Genomic DNA, 19,372 nt, shown 5'->3' with positions numbered 1-19,372 from the left:
ATTGGGAAGGAAAAGGGGGAAATAAAAAAGGAGGGGGGGATAATAGGAAAAAAGAGAAAGACACGAAGGGAGTAAGTAAAATACAGAGGAAGAAAGGATAAGAAGACACTTGACAGAAAGAAATAGGATTAAATGAAGAACTTTAGAATTAATGGAGGGAAGTCAAAGTGACCTCTGAGGTAATATTGAATACAGCTTTTACTCTGGTCATACACTGTTGCTAGTTGACCCTGTTAGCACTTTTTAATGACTTTAAAATGCTGACTCCTCCTGTTTTCACCTGCACCTGGGGGTGGAGGGAAAGCCTCTGCAGACCCCTGCTGGCCTCCTGATGAGTCCAACTTCCTAAGATTTAGGCCCAGAACAACTCTGCTTTGTTAAAAGATGCCCCAACTAAAATTTGATTATGTTGCAAAAAGAAATTTTACGCATAAAGCGGTTCTTTCCTCTTATTTGTCCTTAGAGCTAAATGGAAATAAGGCAGAGAGCCAGCCTCTGCCAGCAGATAAAAGGCTCTCACCCCTTAATTCAGAATCCATGGTGTACCTCTGAGCACTGTTCACTTAATAGCAATCCATTGTAACTAAGTAGAATTAACCGAGTGTCTGAGACTTGCTTCTCCACCTCACCCATATTTTCAGCTTGAATTTTTCCTTTGCATAGCTATTTTACTTATAAACTGTGTGAAATTCTTTTGACTTGGTTATCTTAGAAAATACAGAACACATTATTTCTTCATGAAGCTTATAAACTCATGAGTCTGCCAGCTTTTTCATTATGAAACCTCACATTCCACCAGTCGTGTCTACTCAAATGAAAAGTGTCCATGGGCAGTGCACATGAAGGTGGGAGTTACAAACTAGGGATGCTATATATTGTTTTAAAAATAAAAAAATGTTATTACAGTTTTAGATTTCTTTTGTTTTTCTACAGTCATTACATGAGACAGATACTAGAAGCTCTACGCTACTGTCATGATAATAACATAATTCACAGGGATGTGAAGGTAAGTTATTTTTGTCACTAACTTTAATGTTTATGAAGAGAAACTGATAAGTGATAATGATCAGAAGTATTTCATTACTCATGGAGAGCATCTTAAGGTTAATTTTACTTCCAAATAAATATTTATTTAATTGCTTTATATTTGAAGAGTCATATACATTCTTAACAGGAACAATTTTATCATTTCAATTTCCTTATTCTTATTAAAATGTACATGTATTCTGAAATTCTGTTATTCTTCTTTTGCCATTATGCGTGTAAGAGAAATGAAAAAAACCAACAAATAGGAAGAACCAGATAATATCCTATCCTAAGTTAATGGGGGGGGGGTTGGTTGATAATTGGTTTACTTGGTTCATATAAGAAAAATTCATCATATGCTTTTATCTTCGTAGTGTTGCAGTACAAAAGAGTCACCAATTTTTTTGCTCCCAGTATCAAGTTCATGAGAACTGTCAATCCCTGGTTTGCAATGGTGTCAGGCAGAATGTGGAGACTCACCAGAAAGAAAACCAATGGGCCTTCCACCTGACACCCAGCCCCTTCCAAGGCCTTGAATTGCTAAGAGCCCCCTGATGTCTCTCCAGCCCTACTACCCACTTTCTCTTTCTGGCATTTTGTTACTGGTCTCTCTCTAACACACAGCATCCACAGACATGGGGCTCTCCTTCCTTCAAAACATATTATCGAATGCCTGGCTTCTTCAATTTCTTTTAATGGTTAAAGAAATTACTAAGTACAGTTTAAATTTTCTAGAACGTTTGGGAAATTTTAACTAAAATTCTTGTGGTTAGGAGCACCTGCATTGCTCAGTGGTTGAGCATCTGCCTTTGGCTCAGGTCATGATCCCAGGGCCCTGGGATCGAGTCCTGCATCAGGCCCCCCACAGGGAGTCTGCTTCTCCCTCTGTCTCTCTTTCTCTCTCTCTCTCATTCTGGGTCTGTCATGAATAAAAAATAAAACTTAAAAAATAAAATAAAATTCTTGTGGTTAAAACTGAAGTAAAAGCATGAGCAATTCCAAAAACAGTCTAGTGGAATGTTTACCATAGCAAATGAAAAAAATCATGGGAGAAATGTAGAAAATGCACATGAGTTATAAAATATCTTACTGTTTTCAAATGTGGTGATAGGAAAACAAGATGGTTAATATCAATACTCAATACTGAACAGCCCACTGGATACATAGCACTTTTGTAGAAAAGTGTTTTTCAGTTATGCAAACAAAGAGCAAGAAGTGTAAAAAAAATAAAAGGAGGGAAATTGGTTTTTTTAATTTATTTTTTATTGGTGTTCAATTTGCCAACATGTAGAATAACACCCAGTGCTCATGCCATCAAGTGCCCCCCTCAGTGCCCGTCACCCAGTCACCCCCACCCCCGCCCACCTCCCTTTCTACCACCCCTTGTTCGTTTCCCAGAGTTAGGAGTCTCTCATGTTCTGTCTCCCTTTCTGATATTTCCCACTCATTTTTTTAGGAGGGAAATTGTTATTGATAGTAGCAGGCTGTGTTACTCTTCTGCATTTAATTAATATATTAAAATGCATATATAAAGAGTAAAAGCTCTCTCCTTGTATATATTATAAATTATATGATAAAAATTACACTTTGAAAACTTAAAATGTATAGATTCCTAGTTCATATAATTAGCACTGCGTTAAAAACACTTTGCTCAAGGGGCAATTTTATTTTGAGTTCTCTTCTTGAAAAGTAATGATATAAACATCATATAATAAATAATGATTGACAATATACTGTACTGTAATACTTTTGATAATACAGTCAGCTTTTGATTAGTCATGGTATTTGATATGATAATCCAAAACCAAACAAAATCCCAAAGTAGTTATATTTAAATATCATGCTTCAGCTTCTCATTTACCCTCTGGTTGATTTATTCAACAAATATTCAAGTGCCTGCTTTCATGCAGAATGCCGTGCTTGGAGACCTAGAGGTATTATGATCTCAGTAGGGAGATGAGGCAGTTTATCTATTACCGATGGCTGCAGATCAGCACGCAACTAAACCTGGTGACTTCAGACAACAACTGCCATTTATTTGCTCACAGTTCTGCAGTTTGGGGCAGAGCTTGATGGGGGACTGCTCAATTCTATTTGACAGACTGTGGGCTCAGGTAGCATGGCCAGTCCCCACACAGGCTTCACTCTTGTGTCATGTCAGCTGAAGTGACCATAACAGCTGGGAGCTGGCTGGGCCCTCTTCGTAGTCTCTCATTCAAGGTACTCCTCCCTCCCTCCCTCCCTCCTGCCCTCTCTCTATATCTTCATGGGGCCCCCTCTTCAGCAGGATAATGTCTAACGGCCCCAAATAAGCAAAAACGGAAGTTGCCAGGCCTCTTGAAGCCTTGGCCTGAAGCTGACAACTGTGTCATGTTCTCTGCATTATGTTGGCCAATAGGTTACAAGACTAGCCTGGATTCAGGAGGAGGAAAAATAGATTGTACCTTCTGTTTGAAAGAGTGACGTATGTGCACAAGGATAGGAACTTGTCTATGGCCACCTTTACGGATAAGCAAAACCATTATTGTCCAAGGTAGAGGGTGGGGAAATAGCATTAAAAGAGCCAGAGAAGTTTCATGGAAGTCACATTTGCATCATGGGGTAGTTACATAAAGATAAGAGGGCATTTCACAGAAAGGCTCAAATTTAGTTTTGCATTAGATTTTATTTGTTTATTATTCCTAAGGCACATGCCAAATAATTTTGAGGAAACACCCAGGAATGTGCAGAGGAAGAGAAGATAGAAGTAATTCTCAAACCTCAAGTAAGAAGAAACCAACTTTCTGGTACCATCGTTCAGTTGGCAGGTGGACACAATACAGAGCACACATTAATGTTGATATCCTTTATATTATATATTATATATAAAATATTTCAGTACCTGAATCTATACATTTTGTATGAGTAAATGGAATACCCACATTTAGCTACTCAGCAATTTTGAATTTGAGTAAATTTTTCTTAAGACACTCATCCAAAACTATGCATCGAGTGCTTCCTGTGTATTGGACACTATCTAGGAACCAGAGCTAGATCAATGAACAAAACAGACAGAATCACTGCCCCCATGGAGCAAACTGACTTTTCTAGTTCAGGGACACCAACACTAACCAATGAGCATAAATAAGTCAACTATATGGTAGGTTAGGAGATGAAATGGACTGCTGGAGAAAAAAAGAGCAGCCAAAGGGATAGGGACTGCTTAGAGAAGGGGTTGCAGTTTTAAACAGAGTGGTCAGAGCAGACCATATTGAGAAGCTGACATCTGAACAAGGACTCACAGGAGGAGAGAAGGTGAGCTGACAGATATCCAGAGGAAGAGCATTCTGGGTACAAGGAACAGCCAGTGCAAAGGCACTAAAAGCAGGAGCATAACAGACCTATTTGCAGAATATCAAGGAGGCCAGTGTGGCTTGGGGTAAAATAAGCCATGAGAAGAGTGGGTAGGTAGATGAGGTTAGAGAGGAAAGGAGGAGAGAGGGAGGGGCTTTGACTTCTATTCTGAGTGAATTGAGGATTCCCTGGAGAATTTTGAGCAGCCTATGATCTGACTTTCCACGGTAACAGCAGTACATTGCTTTGTTGGTGATGCAGTGAACCAGGGGCTCACAGGTGGAAGCAGGCAAACAGGAGATGGTCCTGCCTGGCAGGGCTAGAGTGGTAATGATGGAAGGGGTAAAGACAAAGTTTCCAGATATATTCTGAAAGTTGTACCAACAGGATTTGCTAATACAACTTCAGTAACTCGGGTAACCCAAGGTAACTTTATTCAGGACCTTGTCACAAGAGGTTTCCAACATAGTGGTCATTCTAAAACTTTAATAATGGTACATCTCACACAGCTAATAATGTCAAACTTCAGTTTGACGTGTTGTTAATATGTTTGTTAATAAAACAGCCTATTAGCTTTTCTTCACATTCAGGTATCCTATGTTCAGAGACTGGCCTATGTGTAGATTTCATTTGTGTATAGGCTTTGGTTTCTATAGTTTGTTTTTGTCAAAGTGTTCTTCCCTTTCACTTAACTAAAGAAAATATGAGAGCACTGCAATGTTTAATTCCTTTTAAAAGAATTTAGATTACTTAATCATCTGTTTCAACTCACCAAGAATATTCTCTCCCTTTCCTTCTCTCTCATAATCCTTGGCACTGAACCCAAAGCATTAGGTTTTGGTCCTAATGCCAAAGGTCCTGGCATTTTATTGATTAGTAATACTTTTTTTCTTAACTTGATAGGCATTTATTTTTGAAATCATTATAATTCAATCTTAAAATGTTTGGTCATATCTAAGTTAGATTGGAGTATGTGGTACCTCATGACCTACAGTGAGAACTTGCTTTGGAGAAGCAAAAATTGTGTGAAAAGCAATTGTGTAATCCTTTGAAAGTCAGGGAAGCATATCATTATAGTACAGGTTTCTCCCAACTCCCAAACGTCCCACACCAGTGACATTTTGGGTCAGGTACTTTGTTGTGGGAGGCTGTTCTTTGTATTATTGCCTCTATGCACTACCATACCAATAGCATTTCTCCTTAGTTGTGATAATCAGAAATGTCTCCAGACGGTGCTGAATGTCCCCTAGGGCACAAAAATCACCCCTGGTTAAGACCCACTGTATAATACTACACTGTTCCTGCTTTACCTCCCCACAGGCATTAATTAAGGCATGTATGCTCTTTTTTTTTCTGTCCTCTTCCCTTTTATTCCTCTTTTTCTTGTGAGAGGATGTGAAAACTTTCATTATGTTTCATGTCTTTCTCTTTTCTTCCTCTCACCCCAAAATTAAAAGAACTCTAAAAAGAACTGGCACAGTTGCCAAGGTAAATGCAAAGCCTGGCTCCTTGCCTGCCATCATTGGCTCTGTTAAGCATTAAGAGTCAGTGGGTCTTTCTTGTCTCCCCTAACTCCTGGAGACAGCTTTACATGGCATCACCTGGACATGGAGAGGCAAAGCATTCTTAGAACTTTCTGTGGCTCTGACCTCCTGACATCCAATTTTAACAGCCGAAGTTGAAGTGACACCACTTCTCTAAATGCAAATGGACCTGCACACAGTCACTTTCTATTCCGAGTGGGACGTGTGCCCAGGAGGTTTGGGGGCTCAGTGTTTAGTTCTCAGAACTGTGCAAAACCCCATAGCCAGACAGTCGTAGACACTCAGCCAGAGGCCTCCACCCAAGCATTTCTGTATGCTCTTCCTTGAAATGATTTTCCTCCTAACTGGTGAATACGCCTGGCTGCTCTTTGGTCCCCTTCTGTTCTCAGTTCCCCTTTCACCTGCGGAGGGCCAGACTTTTACAAACAGGTGTTTGTCACATCACACCAGTTGCCATGGCAGTACAGATTCCGTACAGTATTTCTTCCCCTATTGCTCTTGGTTGCTGACACTTCTTCCACGTCTCTTACTCCCAACTTCCAAGAAGTCCCGCATGTTGTATAGAGAAATTGAAATTCTGATGAAGATGAAAATGGGTTTATTCTTTATTATAAGAGGGGCTCCAATTCATCTTCAGAATTACTTTCGTAAGGTTGTTGAACATAATGTATGTGTTCGGCTTGAATGTGGGGTTTTAACAATTAGACCTAGAGAAATCTCTTATGAATTATAAGATCTTAAATTTGTCTTGTGTTTCTAATTGTTGTGCTTCTATTTTCCCACTCCACCCTTCAAAAAAAATTAACTACTTGATTTAGAAAGAAAAGAATGAGGGTTGCCTGGCTGGCTCAGTTGGTGGAGCGTGCAACTCTTTTGATCTTGGGGTCATGAGTTCAGACCCCATGTTGGGGGTAGAGATTACTTTAAAAAAAAAAGATTAAAAAAAAGAATGGCTGTTTCTTTTGCTTATCAGATGTGAATTCTTTCACTGCTCCTCTCCTTCTGAGCTAGGACAGCAAGCATGAATGATATGGCCAAAGCATTTTTTTTTTCCTGTCAGGAATAAAACCTTTCTAGCTGTCATAACTCTTCCCACTGATATCGATTCAATTTCAATTTGGGGGCAGTCAGAGGAAGGTCTCTAGCATTAGACTGCAGGATTGATATGCTTAGCAAATTACCAGTCCAGTGTCCTTCTGTGCTGCCTTTGCGGTCTGCCAAGCTATATTTCCATTCAGCTTGTCTTCCCACATTTGTTCCTAACAGCCCCCACCCTGCAGACTGCAAGGCCAGGGGCAGGCTGGGAGAGCCCTTACCAAATAAAGGAGTTTGACATCTTCCTCTTCCACCTAGGAAGTAGAAGCTGTTCCAGGTTGAGTAGTCTATCCGGAAGTTGGCTTATCTGGTCTTAATGATTGTCTTCCCAATTAGTAGCTTGAAAGCCACCTTAATGAGAGTGTATATGGAAAGGATTAAAGGGAAAACATTTGTCTGCCTGCTTTCTGTAGTTAAGATATAATCTCGTTAGCAAATAAGCCAAAGCTTGGGGCTTCTGAAATTGTTTTTAATTCTAACTCACCCATTAAAAACATTGTTTTTCTCAAATTAGTGGTTGCCAGAGCGCAAGGGAGCAAGGGAATGGGCAAAATAGGTGAAGGGGGTTAAGAGATACAAACTTCCAGTTATAAGATAAACGAGTCATGGAGATAAAAAGTACAGGATAGGGAATATAGCCAGTAATATTGTAGTAACATTGTATGGTCACAGATGGTGACTACACCTACCGTGATGAGCATTGAGTAATGTATAGAATTGTTGAATCACTATGCTGTGCACCTGAAACTAATATAACATATAACATGACATGTCAACTATAATAATAAAAAAATTTTGAGCACAGTTTTTCTGAAATCCACACTTTAGAGTAATTTAGAAAGTAGTATTTCATAAAAAATACTCACCATAACATTAAACAGCCAGTTTGTCAACAACACACAAAAAAAATTCAACATATTTCACAATTAACCTGTTCAGGAAAGTATCTATGATGTGAAGATAAACATGGTGATAATAAGCTCAGTACAGAGAATTAAAATGGGAGTTTTCTATCAGAATGGCTAACTTAAAGAGAAATTGCATACCTCTTTTCCTGCCTTTTTTAAATGTAGGAAACTCTACTTTGATAATATTTTTTATCTTTTAATTAAAGCCATGGCAAAATAAAGTGATATTTTTAATAATGATTTTAAACTCCTAACTGCGGTGAGATTAATACTGGATCGCTTATGTAAAATGAAAACAATGATTGGACACCTCTGTTTACAACCTGTACTTAGGGAACTAGAGTTCCCAGGTCTGCTTTTGCATCTGCAAATTAATCTGCTAGAAATCAGATTGCTGCTATAAAAGAATAGATATACACTGTAAACATTTGCAGCCAGCATGCATTTTCTTCAGACTTTTTTTCTGAACATTTTCTTCTCTCAGTTAACTATGGAACTTAAAAAGAGGGGCAGAGGGAATATTTACTGTTTGTTTTCTATTCTTTTTTAATGAAATTTATGCAGATGTGCTGGAAAAACCTCTAGTGACATTGAACAAATGGCTCTTGGGGAATCTGTACAGTGTATTGTTTCTACATTTTTAATTCAGGAACAAAACATGGTATGAGACTAAAGGCTTGGAAGTGCTATGTGAACTTACTTTAAACTTCTTTCTGAGCACCAAAGAAATTACCACGAGGAGAATAAATGAGTCTTTAAGCAGTCTCTAATGAAGTAACAGGTTACCCTTAACGTTTATTCAACTTCAGTTTCATTTAACTCTGTTTGTTTGCTGCTTATCTGAGTAGAGAACGCAAGTACCGTGGGTGTAGAAATTGAAAGCAGACTACAGCTCAAAAGGCACTTATGATCTTTTTGGGAAAAAACACATTAAAAAATTTTTTTAATTAGATTGTACATAGCACAGAGTGTAGCCCCCATCATTTATCTTCCTGACAAGATTATGTGAAACAAAGAAATGACTGAGAAATGCTTATGGTTTAAGTATTTATTTAGATATTGGAGAAAAATGAGGTGACTTATCTATGCACTTCAGTTTTTTCATCAGCAGATTGGCATCCTTTATGGTCATGATGATTGAAATACATGCAAAGTATATAAGCAGAGTGCCTGGCACATAGCACATGCTTAGTGAATGACAGCTACTCAGAATAGTAACATCATCTGATTTAATAATAGTACCTATGAATTACACAGTATTTTTTCATTCTATAAATGACGACATTAACACTTTAAGAAGGTAAGTAATTTAGGATTGTCTGGCTGAATAAGAGATTCAGCTAGGATTGAACCCAGGGAATCTAACTCCAGAGACCAGTCTTTCAACAACAATACTATTATGCTGCCCTTATTATTCCTTCATCTATTTTCAGAAAAAGTAATTGAACATATCTATATGCCAGGTACCATTTGTCGTTAATCACGTTACTTATATTGAATACAGAGGGAAATTTACAAGATGTGATGAAGATAGGCATATGATGACATTCGCTCTTTATTTTGACCAAGCCTAACCTGAATATTTAAGTATATTTATAAAAACACTGGTTTAATAAATACTGGAATGAATGAATATTGCTTCTCACAATAACATGAACAGATGATACAAGATAATACGTTTATAAAACCTTGGATTTTTACATTCTGTTAGTCACACATCTAGATAAGACTTAAGCGAGATAATTTCTGATTCACTTTTTTCTTTTACTCATTTTTAAAGTTACCAATAAAACACTAGGCATAGATAGGCCCTTATATTGCAACTACTAGAAAGCAGAAAAGTCCTAAGCCATTTGCTGCTTTATCCTACAGTCATGACATGTTGTGTTCTAAATAAAAGCATACACAGTTGAGTTTAAAGAGAAAATAGTCTGTTGCTTTCATATGCAGTGAGATCCTTTTATATGCTTGACTTTTGCCTCTGACAGTCTCTGCCAACCCAACTTGCAGTATTAGTAGAGCTGTGAAGTAAATTTTATGATTATTTATAAAACCAAAGAAATTTTCTTAGTGCCTGCTATCAAGCAAGCTGTGACCTGTTAATCACATAGTTCTGTATCCCTAATAGCCCTATAAACACTTTTCTATTTTGGTGGTGTCTTCTACTCAGAAGTCATCCATAGGGTTGTATATGTGGGGAATCAGATTTTGTAAAGAGATTATATAGTGTCTTTTTGAACGTTTTATCTAAAAACAGAAATATAATGGGATCTGTGCTACTTCTGGCTGATGCAAGACAGGTGAGGATGTTTTTTATTTCTATTAAATAATTCAGTTGCTGACAGTTCTCTCTTTGGTGTAGAACATAAAAAATGGGTTTAAAAATGCTATATGGAAGGAAGCAAACTACTAGTAGAACCTGGATGACCAGAAGATGCCTTTTCACAGAACTGTAAGTCAGATCTTTTTCCATAATGGATGTACAGGTCCTTATTTTTCTCAGATGGCTGACAAAAGAGTAGTATGATGTTAGCACGACTAAAAATGAAAATCCGATAAGTGTGGTTCCAATGAGGCCTGCGGTCTGTGAGATCACGGCACCTAGTTCTGTCTGCCGGTTATAGCACACATTCTCGTCTCCATCTGTAGCCTCTACAACTGAGTAGTATATGATAACTGGAATAATTATGCCTAGTACAACTCCCCATATATAAACACACAGTTTTCTAGCAAAATTGGGCTGGCGAAATTTTTTCAGTAAATGACCATAAAATACTTTCTCATAGCACGAAGTGGTCTCTTGTACTGAATCCTTTTTCATTAAGGTAGCATAGCGGCTTATGGCAATCCAACTCAAAATTAAGAGGCTGACAAACATACTTGCATGCATGGATAGAGTTCCCAAAAAATTGACCACCGTGCATTGTGCAGATCGATATTCCCATTGAAAACCTTTGAGGAAATAGATACCCATGAAAGGCATGGCACTGCACACAAGTAAGTTTGCAGTCACAAGATGTGCTAGGTAGATGTGCGTTGATGTTTTCTTGGCTATTTTTGTTAAAAATACCCACTGAGAGAGAGAATTTCCAAAGAGACCAACGATGCAAAGGAAGGTATAAATGATTGGTAAAGCCATGGAAGAGATTCTGGATGGTTGAATACACGTTGAGTTGTTACTCATTTATATCAGATTTTCTTGAATTTTGTCTCAGGAGCTAGAATAGAATTGCAGATGCTTAATATTAAAATTATAGATGGTATTTAAACTGAATAGTTTCTGAAAAGCATTGGATGAAATAAAATGTAAATGTATTGGATGGTAAGGGAGAATATAGATACTTTCTTACCTTTTCTATCAGGGTTGTCCAGTGGAAGTAAAAGCAAGAGTTGATTGTAGATAGAACTTTTCTCTAAAAAACAAAATTTGATACAAATAGTTAAATGCCTGAGATTTATCATTCTTTGATTGGTTTTTGCCTAGAAGGGTAATTAAAATATTTTAAGGCACATGCAAGCAATACATACTGACCAAAGGAAAGTGTTGCCCAAGTATTTTGTGATCACCTTAATAGAAAACTGATTTTTATTTTATTTTATTTTTTTGAAAACTGATTTTTAATTATCACCTTAATTGTACACAAACTGTACATAAATACTTTTCAAAATGGTGTCTTTTTGTGATAAAGTCAAAGCACCTCTCTATAATCTAATACTATTAGAATCATCTCATTTCATTTTTCAGAAGTAAACTTAACTCTACACAAATACTCAGATAAGATCCTGAATCGAACAAAAGGCAAGTATAGTAACCAAGGATAGACACCAAAATCCAAGGTCTTTACCAAAAGACATCAGTAATTTCTTATTTCATATATTTAATGCTAAACTACCATACTGCAATTTTTTTTAAGTTTACTTCAAAATTCCATCTCAAAACCGTAGTTACTGTGCTTGGTGGTTAGAGTGCCCTCATGTGTCTTTGTGTATAATTTAGTACCTGGGTTTTTCAGAGAATATGATTTTTTTTATTAGAGTTCCAGAGAATATTTTTTAAAAGATATTTTAGTCATAGCAGAAATGCAGGCATGGTTTTGCTTTTTTATGTCTTATTTTTATTTGTCGTAGTAATCTCTACATCCAACACAGAGCTCTCGAACTTAGGACCCCGAGATCAAGTGTCACATACTCTTCCAACTGAGTCAACCAAGCCACCCCTATGTCTTATTTTTAAATTAAATGTCCTTTTAATTTAAATCTTTCTTTTTAAAAAAACAAAAAATCTTTCTTGCATCAAATGGTACAGATGAAGTGTTTAAAGAGTCACATACAAACTCTTTTTCATTATTTTGTTCATTGCTTATTTCTTTCAGGTAGGAATAACAAGTTTTTGGATTCTGGTCAAGTAAGAATCATGAGCTCTATTCAGAATGTGCCACATTTCTTTGTGTTTATCACCATAGCTTTCTAGATAACCACATTCTCTTTTATAAAAATCTAGAGTGGGGATTCTCTAAATCTTTTTTTAGTCACGTTCTGTCTTTTGATAAACAAAAAAGTGTTTCCACACATCTGCCTTCTGAGATGCCATATACTGCCTTCTTGTATGCCCCCAGCCCCTCAGAGCTCTTTCACCACTCTACCCCTCTTCATAGTCACTGTTTTAAGTTTTGCATCTTAGATTACAGAAATAGGGGTTTTTCCAAATACACTGTTAGAACTTTTTAATAATTTTTTAAACCAAGCAATCCCCACACAAGGACTTGAAAACTAGAGGGCTGTACAGTGTCTCTACACTCAAATATGGAGATTGTTAATTGATGTCTACCACTGTCTATCATTTTATTTCTTTGCAGTTTTTATTTAGAAAACCATCCACATGCTTCAGAGCAAGTTTGTATCTGAATCCAGTGCAGCCTAGCAAATTGGAATCTGGTTGCAGTTAGTATACTATCAGTTGTAAATATATAAAGCCTAATCTGAAACTTGAGTGATTTAAAAACCAGTCAGATAGTGAAATAAGCCAGTTAATTTCCTAAGAAAAATTTATTTCTGAGTAAATTTTTATATAAGAAATGGAGCTTCCAAAAAAAAAGAAATGGAGCTTTCTTTTATGGTGATATTAAAGAAAAATAGCACCCCTGCCTTGTGTAAATAATGCACTATATATTAAAATCTGAAAAGGTAATAGTGCTTCTATATTTACAAATCATATTCTCCTCATTTCAAACTAGCCCACCTCACACAGCATCTGCTATCTCCTATTACTGTCGCCTCACTTTGCTATTTCACACTAGCAAATACTTCCAAACAGAAAGGAGGGGAAAAGACTCTGATGATCAGTTTTCAAAATTTAAATATTTTAGTCCTGTTAGAGTTTTTATAGAATTAACTTTTAAGCTAAAAGTAAGTGATCACTCTTACCTGCTCAAGTAGTTTACACCAATCAAGGCTCTGTTGCTCAGGGCAGGACTGATAAATTTCAGACTTCAGATTCTCTGGTCACCCAGTATCCTTCGATTCTAGTCAGTGTGACTAGATTCTTGCATGACACCAACTATGGGGGGTGGGAATTAAACAGACTATTGAAGAAATTGAATACTTATGGTAAATGTAGCAACTACCTCTCAGAAAACCTCATTTCTCTATTTCTGTGGTGGGCGGAAGTTGGTGGACAATATATATATTGTACTTCCTTATGATTATTACATGAACCAGCTCTACCTCAAGTAGCTTAATATCAGCATGCTGGGCTGAAGTTAAGTTTGAAGGTGTAGTCCCCATAGCTAGTCTTATACATCACAGTGGTAGAGGGAACCACTTCAGAGTCCCGCCAAGAAAATACTGATATAAACCGGTCTGTAAAATCACTTGTGGATGGTGTATTTGCAATTTGTCTTTATCAAGAATAAAGGGAAACAAAGCCCAAAGTTTTCTTACCAGTAGCAGCTTAGTAGAGTCAAATATCCTAGAGCTGGAATAGAACCTCATGATCATCTATGGGTACAAGCCCTTCGTTTTAAGAATGAAGAAGTAAGACCCAGAGCAGCACAGAGACTGCACCCAAGGCTTTGGGTCCCAACTTGGTTACCAAGTGAATGAACCCATTCTACTTGCAACTGCCCTGTGAGCCCCTCATTCAGGTTCAGAGTAGTGTACATTGTTTGGGGCATTTCATAGTGGATTTGGGGAATCCCAGAAAATGCTGGAATCTGAAGGCCAAATGTTCCTCAAATTTATGTTATGATATAAACAATCCAGTTTTAGAGATAGGATTGTTTAATGAGTCTATGACCTAGTAACAAAATGAAAGCTCAGTGTACAGCTGAGATGCCAGACTTGCGTCACATATTACCCTTCCTTGTGTAGTGAAACCACCAACTACCAGGAGGGAGTCTGAGAATGGGAACAGAAATCTAATTTTATCAAACATGAGCATTTCAGTTATCAGTAAATCTTCACTTAAACTCAATCGAAGTACCTTGCCATTTCTCATAACCCCCAATGCGTATCTTATTTCATGTTGATTGCACATATCCTCCCTGATGTTTGCTAATTGCTCTAAAACAAAAGTGAGAACTACCTGAGTGGATTTTGTTCTGCTGCTGTTCATCTTTGTAATGCTTGCCATCATTTCATTGAGAACAGTGACTCACCCAGGGTTATACAACCATTGACTGCAGAGTAATTTGACCATTCTGGAATTTCTGTCTCTTTTTACTTCAACAATTTTTCATGTCCCAGGAAGGAATTACTTAGAACAACAACAACCAAAAAAAAAAAAAAACAGTTTGAATTAATTTAGAGAGAACGGAAATGAGATGCTGTTTATAAGTGATTCAGAGATAATTTTAGCATTATCACTTTGAGGCTTAAGCACCTTTAGTCCAAAAAAAAGGAGAGAGAATGACTTTGTTCTCCACTACCTTTCCTCCATTGTCCCCAGACTCAGGAAGTAATACCATCACTTCTTTATTCAAGCCCAAAACCTAAGAATTATCCTTGATTCCTCGCTTTACTTCATATCTCACATCCAGTCAATTCCTACAGCTTCTCCCGCTACCACCACCACCAGTAGTAGCCACATTTAACCAAAGCTTATGTGCCAGGCATCCTGCTAGGTGTTTTGTGTGTCGTCTTTAATCATCACAATACCCTGTGAAATAAGAAGTACGAAATATATTCAGTTTAAAGGTGAGGAAAACAACTGCAGATAGATCATCTAAGTTGCCTAAGATCATGCAGCCATCTGTCCTCACAACATGGTTAGTGGCTTACGCGCGCACACACACACACACACACACACAGCAAATGATTCAAGAAAACAAGACCATGGGATGCCTTGGTGGCTCAGGGATTGAGCGGCTGCCTTTGGCTCAGGACATGATCCCGGATTCCCGGGATCAAGTCCTGCATCGGGCTCCTTGCATGGAGCCTGCTTCTCCTCCCTCTGCCTATGTCTCTGCCTCTCTTTCTGTGTCTCTCATGAATAAATAAATAAATAAAATCTTAAAAAAAAACAAGACCATAGCTGCAATATCTTTTTTTTAATCTAGCCTCTGAAGTCAACATTGTCACTTCTGCAGTATTATCTTAGTCACACAGAGGCAGCAGTGATTCCTTATGAAGAGGGTAAATAAATAGCAGGGGTGATGAGCATTGGGACTCATCTTGGAAACTGGCTACCATAGGATGTCAGTCAACCATGGGACCAAGGAAGAGTGAAAAGTACTTCTTAAAGTGATTGTCAGGCAATTATTGAGTCATTTATTTTGTCAGGCAATTTATTGAGTCAGGCAATAAATATTGTCATTTATTGAGCAAGAGTGCCTGGATGGGTGTACATTTTGTCATATCTTCCTCTCTCTTGATTTTCAGTGCTCTATATTAAACAGTACAGTTCACTTAAAGAATATTTATTAGAGTTCCTACTATGTTTCTTGTAGTGCGTGGAAGTCACATAAGTGAAGTATATCAGCCACAAGCTAATGCAGGGTCTCTAGAAATTCAAGAGCAATTCCACAAGCAAGCCAAGAATTCATAATAATGTAATGTGTGATATGTCGCAGACTTCAGATGCTCTACAAAATAAAGGAGAAAATATTGAATCATAATGGTTCTGGAAGGCCAACATAACTAGAAGGAAAGAGAACACATGCTAAGCTATAATTCTGTCCTCGGTAGGGACTGAGCAGAACATTTTACATATAAGAACCCTAACAGTGGGTGGTAGAAGTCCCATTTTACACGTAAGGAAATTGAGTTTCATAGAGGTTAAATAGCATGCCCAAGGTGACACAACTAGTAAATTAACTTGAAAGCACATGTATTTTTTTTTCAATCTCATACTCTGCCTTTGAAAGCAGAAATTATTGGTCTTTCTTAGGGATCAGTTAATTGTACCTGGTGGTACTTACAGCAGGAAAACTGGGGTCAAATTTTAAATACTTTTAACTTTGTTCAAACAGGATTTCCTGTCTTGGGCTCTAAGGTAGCAGAATTGACTATGGAAAGAATCAAATCTGATCTTCTAATCTTTGAAAACTTTGGACTTCAGGCTAAGTTGTATCCCATCAATAGCAGTATAAATTATTCTTGATTGAGGCAATTTTTTAATTTCTTAACTGAAATATAAGGAATTTTCTTAATTTATATTTTTCTCTTTTTTTAAGATTTTATTTATTCATGAGAGACACAGAGAGACAGACAGAGACACAGGCAGAGGGAGAAGCAGGCTCCATGCAGGGAGCCTGATGTGGAACTCGATCCCGGGACTCCAGGATCAGGCCCTGAGCCGAAAGCAGATGCTCAACCACTGAGCCACCCAGGCGTCCCTAATTTATATTTTTCTAATAAATACGACAATTGGTAGAAAAGTATAAATGTCAGAACATACAGAATTCACCAAAATATAACTTGTCAGGTGGAAATTTCAAGGATTACAAGTCCTCTGTAAAAGTGGCCCCTTGGGCTTTTCTCACTCAGGACATCAGTAGTTCTCTTTGGTTTCTCATTCATCTTTCCCATCCAGGCCCTCTTCAGAGTCCTGCTTCTGTTAGTCAAGTGCAAATGCTCTTGTCCAACACTTCTAATTACTGCCTGCATCATCTGCCAAATACAGATCTCCTCGGTGTTCTGCTCTGAGCCTTATGATTTACTTGTCAAGGTGTTAGAGTAATTCCTGAGAATATAAGCCCTGCCTCATGCTAAGTTTCCTGCTCTCAAAATATTTGTGTGTCAAATGAATGTTTCACTTTGTCCCCAGAATTCATGTGGAGTCATTCAGTAAGAATGGTTCAGAAGGCAGGCATGTGGTAATTTATTTTGACAGTCTTTGATGAGCTGTATACAGGAAGAGTGTGTGAGACTTTTCCTGACTCCTGTGGATTATAGGGGTCAGGATTAGGGTCCCTTATCAATTTCCGTCAGAGCCAGAACCCAGAGGACACAAGACACCTCACTCATACCTGAAACTTAATGCTTCAACTAGACAGTTATTATAGGCTGGTGTTAGGCTGGTGTCTAGTCTGAACTGGCTGCAGTTAGCCTTTTTGAGTACTCTTTTTGACCAGTCAGGAGTTCAGGGCATCGGGAGGCCGGTGTGCAGAAAGAGAACATTAGTCTGTGTTAGAACATCACATTCAGAAGATAAGTGATTCTCCAAAAGGGGGGCAGTGGAAGCCTTTTATCCAGTTCAGTGCATACCCGAGGCAGTGGTTACCTTTAGGAAGAGTGAAACACAGACCTCTTACTCAAAGCTGTGGTTTGTTCAAGCCTCTCTGAGCCCCCTGCTCCCTTCAGGAAGTGGTGTCTGGCCACAGCCCCATCTCCATTGCACTGCTCACAGGTCCTTGCTGCTCCTCCAAGCAGCTGTACTCATGGCCGTCGCACCCTTAATCAGGGTTTCCAGAACTTCTGTTTTGAAGAGCTGATTTCTCAGCAAATCGTGGAGGTATCTCCCTCAAGAGCTATTTTTAAAACAGCAGAAATTACAGTCCAGGGTTTGAAAGCTTAGCAATCGGGCAGAAAAGTGATTAGCTTTGTAAGAAAGGTCCAATGACAAAATGTAAAGGGACCCAGTCATCAAAGTCTCTTTATACTTCACCTCTAGCTTTTGTCTTTTCATACAGGTTTGCATGCATGGGATAGACATGGTCTTCTAGAATTGCACTCCACAGAAACACTAGCAGTCTTGGTGGTGGGTTGTAAGACTGGAATGACCTCAGGTGGCAGAGGGAAGTAGCTGGGAACTTAGGTTCAGGGAAGGGAAAAAACTTCAGCGTTGGATTACATGAGGTAAATATGTTTTTGAGGGCAAATTTTGAATTTCAACATTTTTGAGTCACTTAAGTTTAATAATACATCTCCTGCTTCAGAACCTACTGTTCTTTTTTTTTTTTTTTAATTTTTGGACCCCGCCCCGCATGGCCGGTTCTTTTTTTTTTTTAAGTTTCTTTGAAAAGCTAAAAGTAGGGGTGCCTGGGTGGCTCAGTGGTTGAGCTCCTGCCTTCAGCTCAGGTCATGATCCTGGGGTCCTAGGATCCAGTCCCAAGTCAGGCTCTGCACTTAGCCCAGGGTCTACTTAAGATTCTCCCTTGCCCTCTCCCCCCTCTTGCTCGTGCTCCCTCTCTCTTTTTCTCTCAAATAAATAAAGGGGCACCTGGGTAGCTCAGTGGTTGAGCATCTGCCTTTGACTCAGGTCATGATCCTGGGGTCCCAAGATTGAGTCCCGCATCAGGTCCCCCAGAGGGAGCCTGCTTCTCCCTCTGCCTATGCCTCTGCCTCTTTCTCTTTGTCTCTCATGAATAAATAAATAAAATAATTTTTTTTAAAAAGCCAAAAGTTGATAGAAAATTTTCTGAAAATGAAACATTTGATGATAGAATTCTAAAGATAATTTAGGTGATCCTGTTGCCCCAGGTACAAAAGACATCCCTATACCGCTGCCCTGGGAAACAGCACCTCGGATTGCAGTGAGAGTTTGGGAACTGAGAAGGTGTCCTACATCAGTTCCCCGGAACTCTCACCACTGTCCCTTTCTTCCCAAGACCAAGCTTTCCTGGCCAGTTTATTACCAGTCATTTCTGGATTTCTAGATACAAGTGTCTTGAGGTTAAGTCCCCTGCTCCGTGTCTTCTCCTGTCCTTATTTAAGGGGCAAAAAGAGAGATGTGAAGGGAAGGCAAGGGGCAATTGGGTACCTGAGGCCTTGCCTCCTGTCCTGAGTATCTGGGTTCATTTTCTCTTACTAAGAGCCCCAAGTATTGAAGTACCAAGCTTTCCTGAGAACCAGTTTTAGGAAATTTATAATAATAAATGGCAACCACTGAAGTGCTTTATATATATATATATTTGATCCATGTTTTAAATATCTCTGAGATGCAGGTACTCTTCTAACTTCTATTTTCTAGCTGAGGAGATGGAGGCCCACAAAAGAGAAATAACTTGCCAACAGTAATAGAACTGC

The 19,372-nt window shown here is 38.3% G+C and overlaps 2 protein-coding genes across 14 annotated transcripts in view; one reads left to right on the top strand and one right to left on the bottom strand.

Moving 5' to 3' along the window:
• Positions 1-19,372, top strand: part of CASK (calcium/calmodulin dependent serine protein kinase) — a 351,636-nt gene that overhangs the window by 171,817 nt on the left and 160,447 nt on the right. For all 13 annotated transcript variants that reach the window (XM_049107681.1, XM_049107679.1, XM_049107674.1 and 10 more), the window contains exon 5: positions 934-1,006. In XM_049107681.1, the coding sequence (XP_048963638.1) occupies positions 934-1,006 (73 nt within the window). The remainder of the gene's footprint in view (positions 1-933; positions 1,007-19,372) is intronic.
• GPR82 (G protein-coupled receptor 82) lies at positions 8,940-13,562 on the bottom strand. Its single transcript, XM_035712206.2, has 3 exons — positions 13,331-13,562; positions 11,257-11,319; positions 8,940-11,124 (listed from the first exon to the last, which is right to left on the bottom strand). Exon 3 carries the CDS (start codon positions 11,088-11,090, stop codon positions 10,080-10,082), a length of 1,011 nt encoding a protein of 336 aa, XP_035568099.1. The 5' UTR covers positions 11,091-11,124; positions 11,257-11,319; positions 13,331-13,562; the 3' UTR covers positions 8,940-10,079.

Source organism: Canis lupus, chromosome X (assembly GCF_003254725.2).
Source record: "Canis lupus dingo isolate Sandy chromosome X, ASM325472v2, whole genome shotgun sequence".
NCBI lineage: Eukaryota > Metazoa > Chordata > Mammalia > Carnivora > Canidae > Canis > Canis lupus.
The sequence above is the reverse complement of the archived record's forward strand: the minus strand, read 5'-3'. Positions and strand labels throughout refer to the sequence as shown.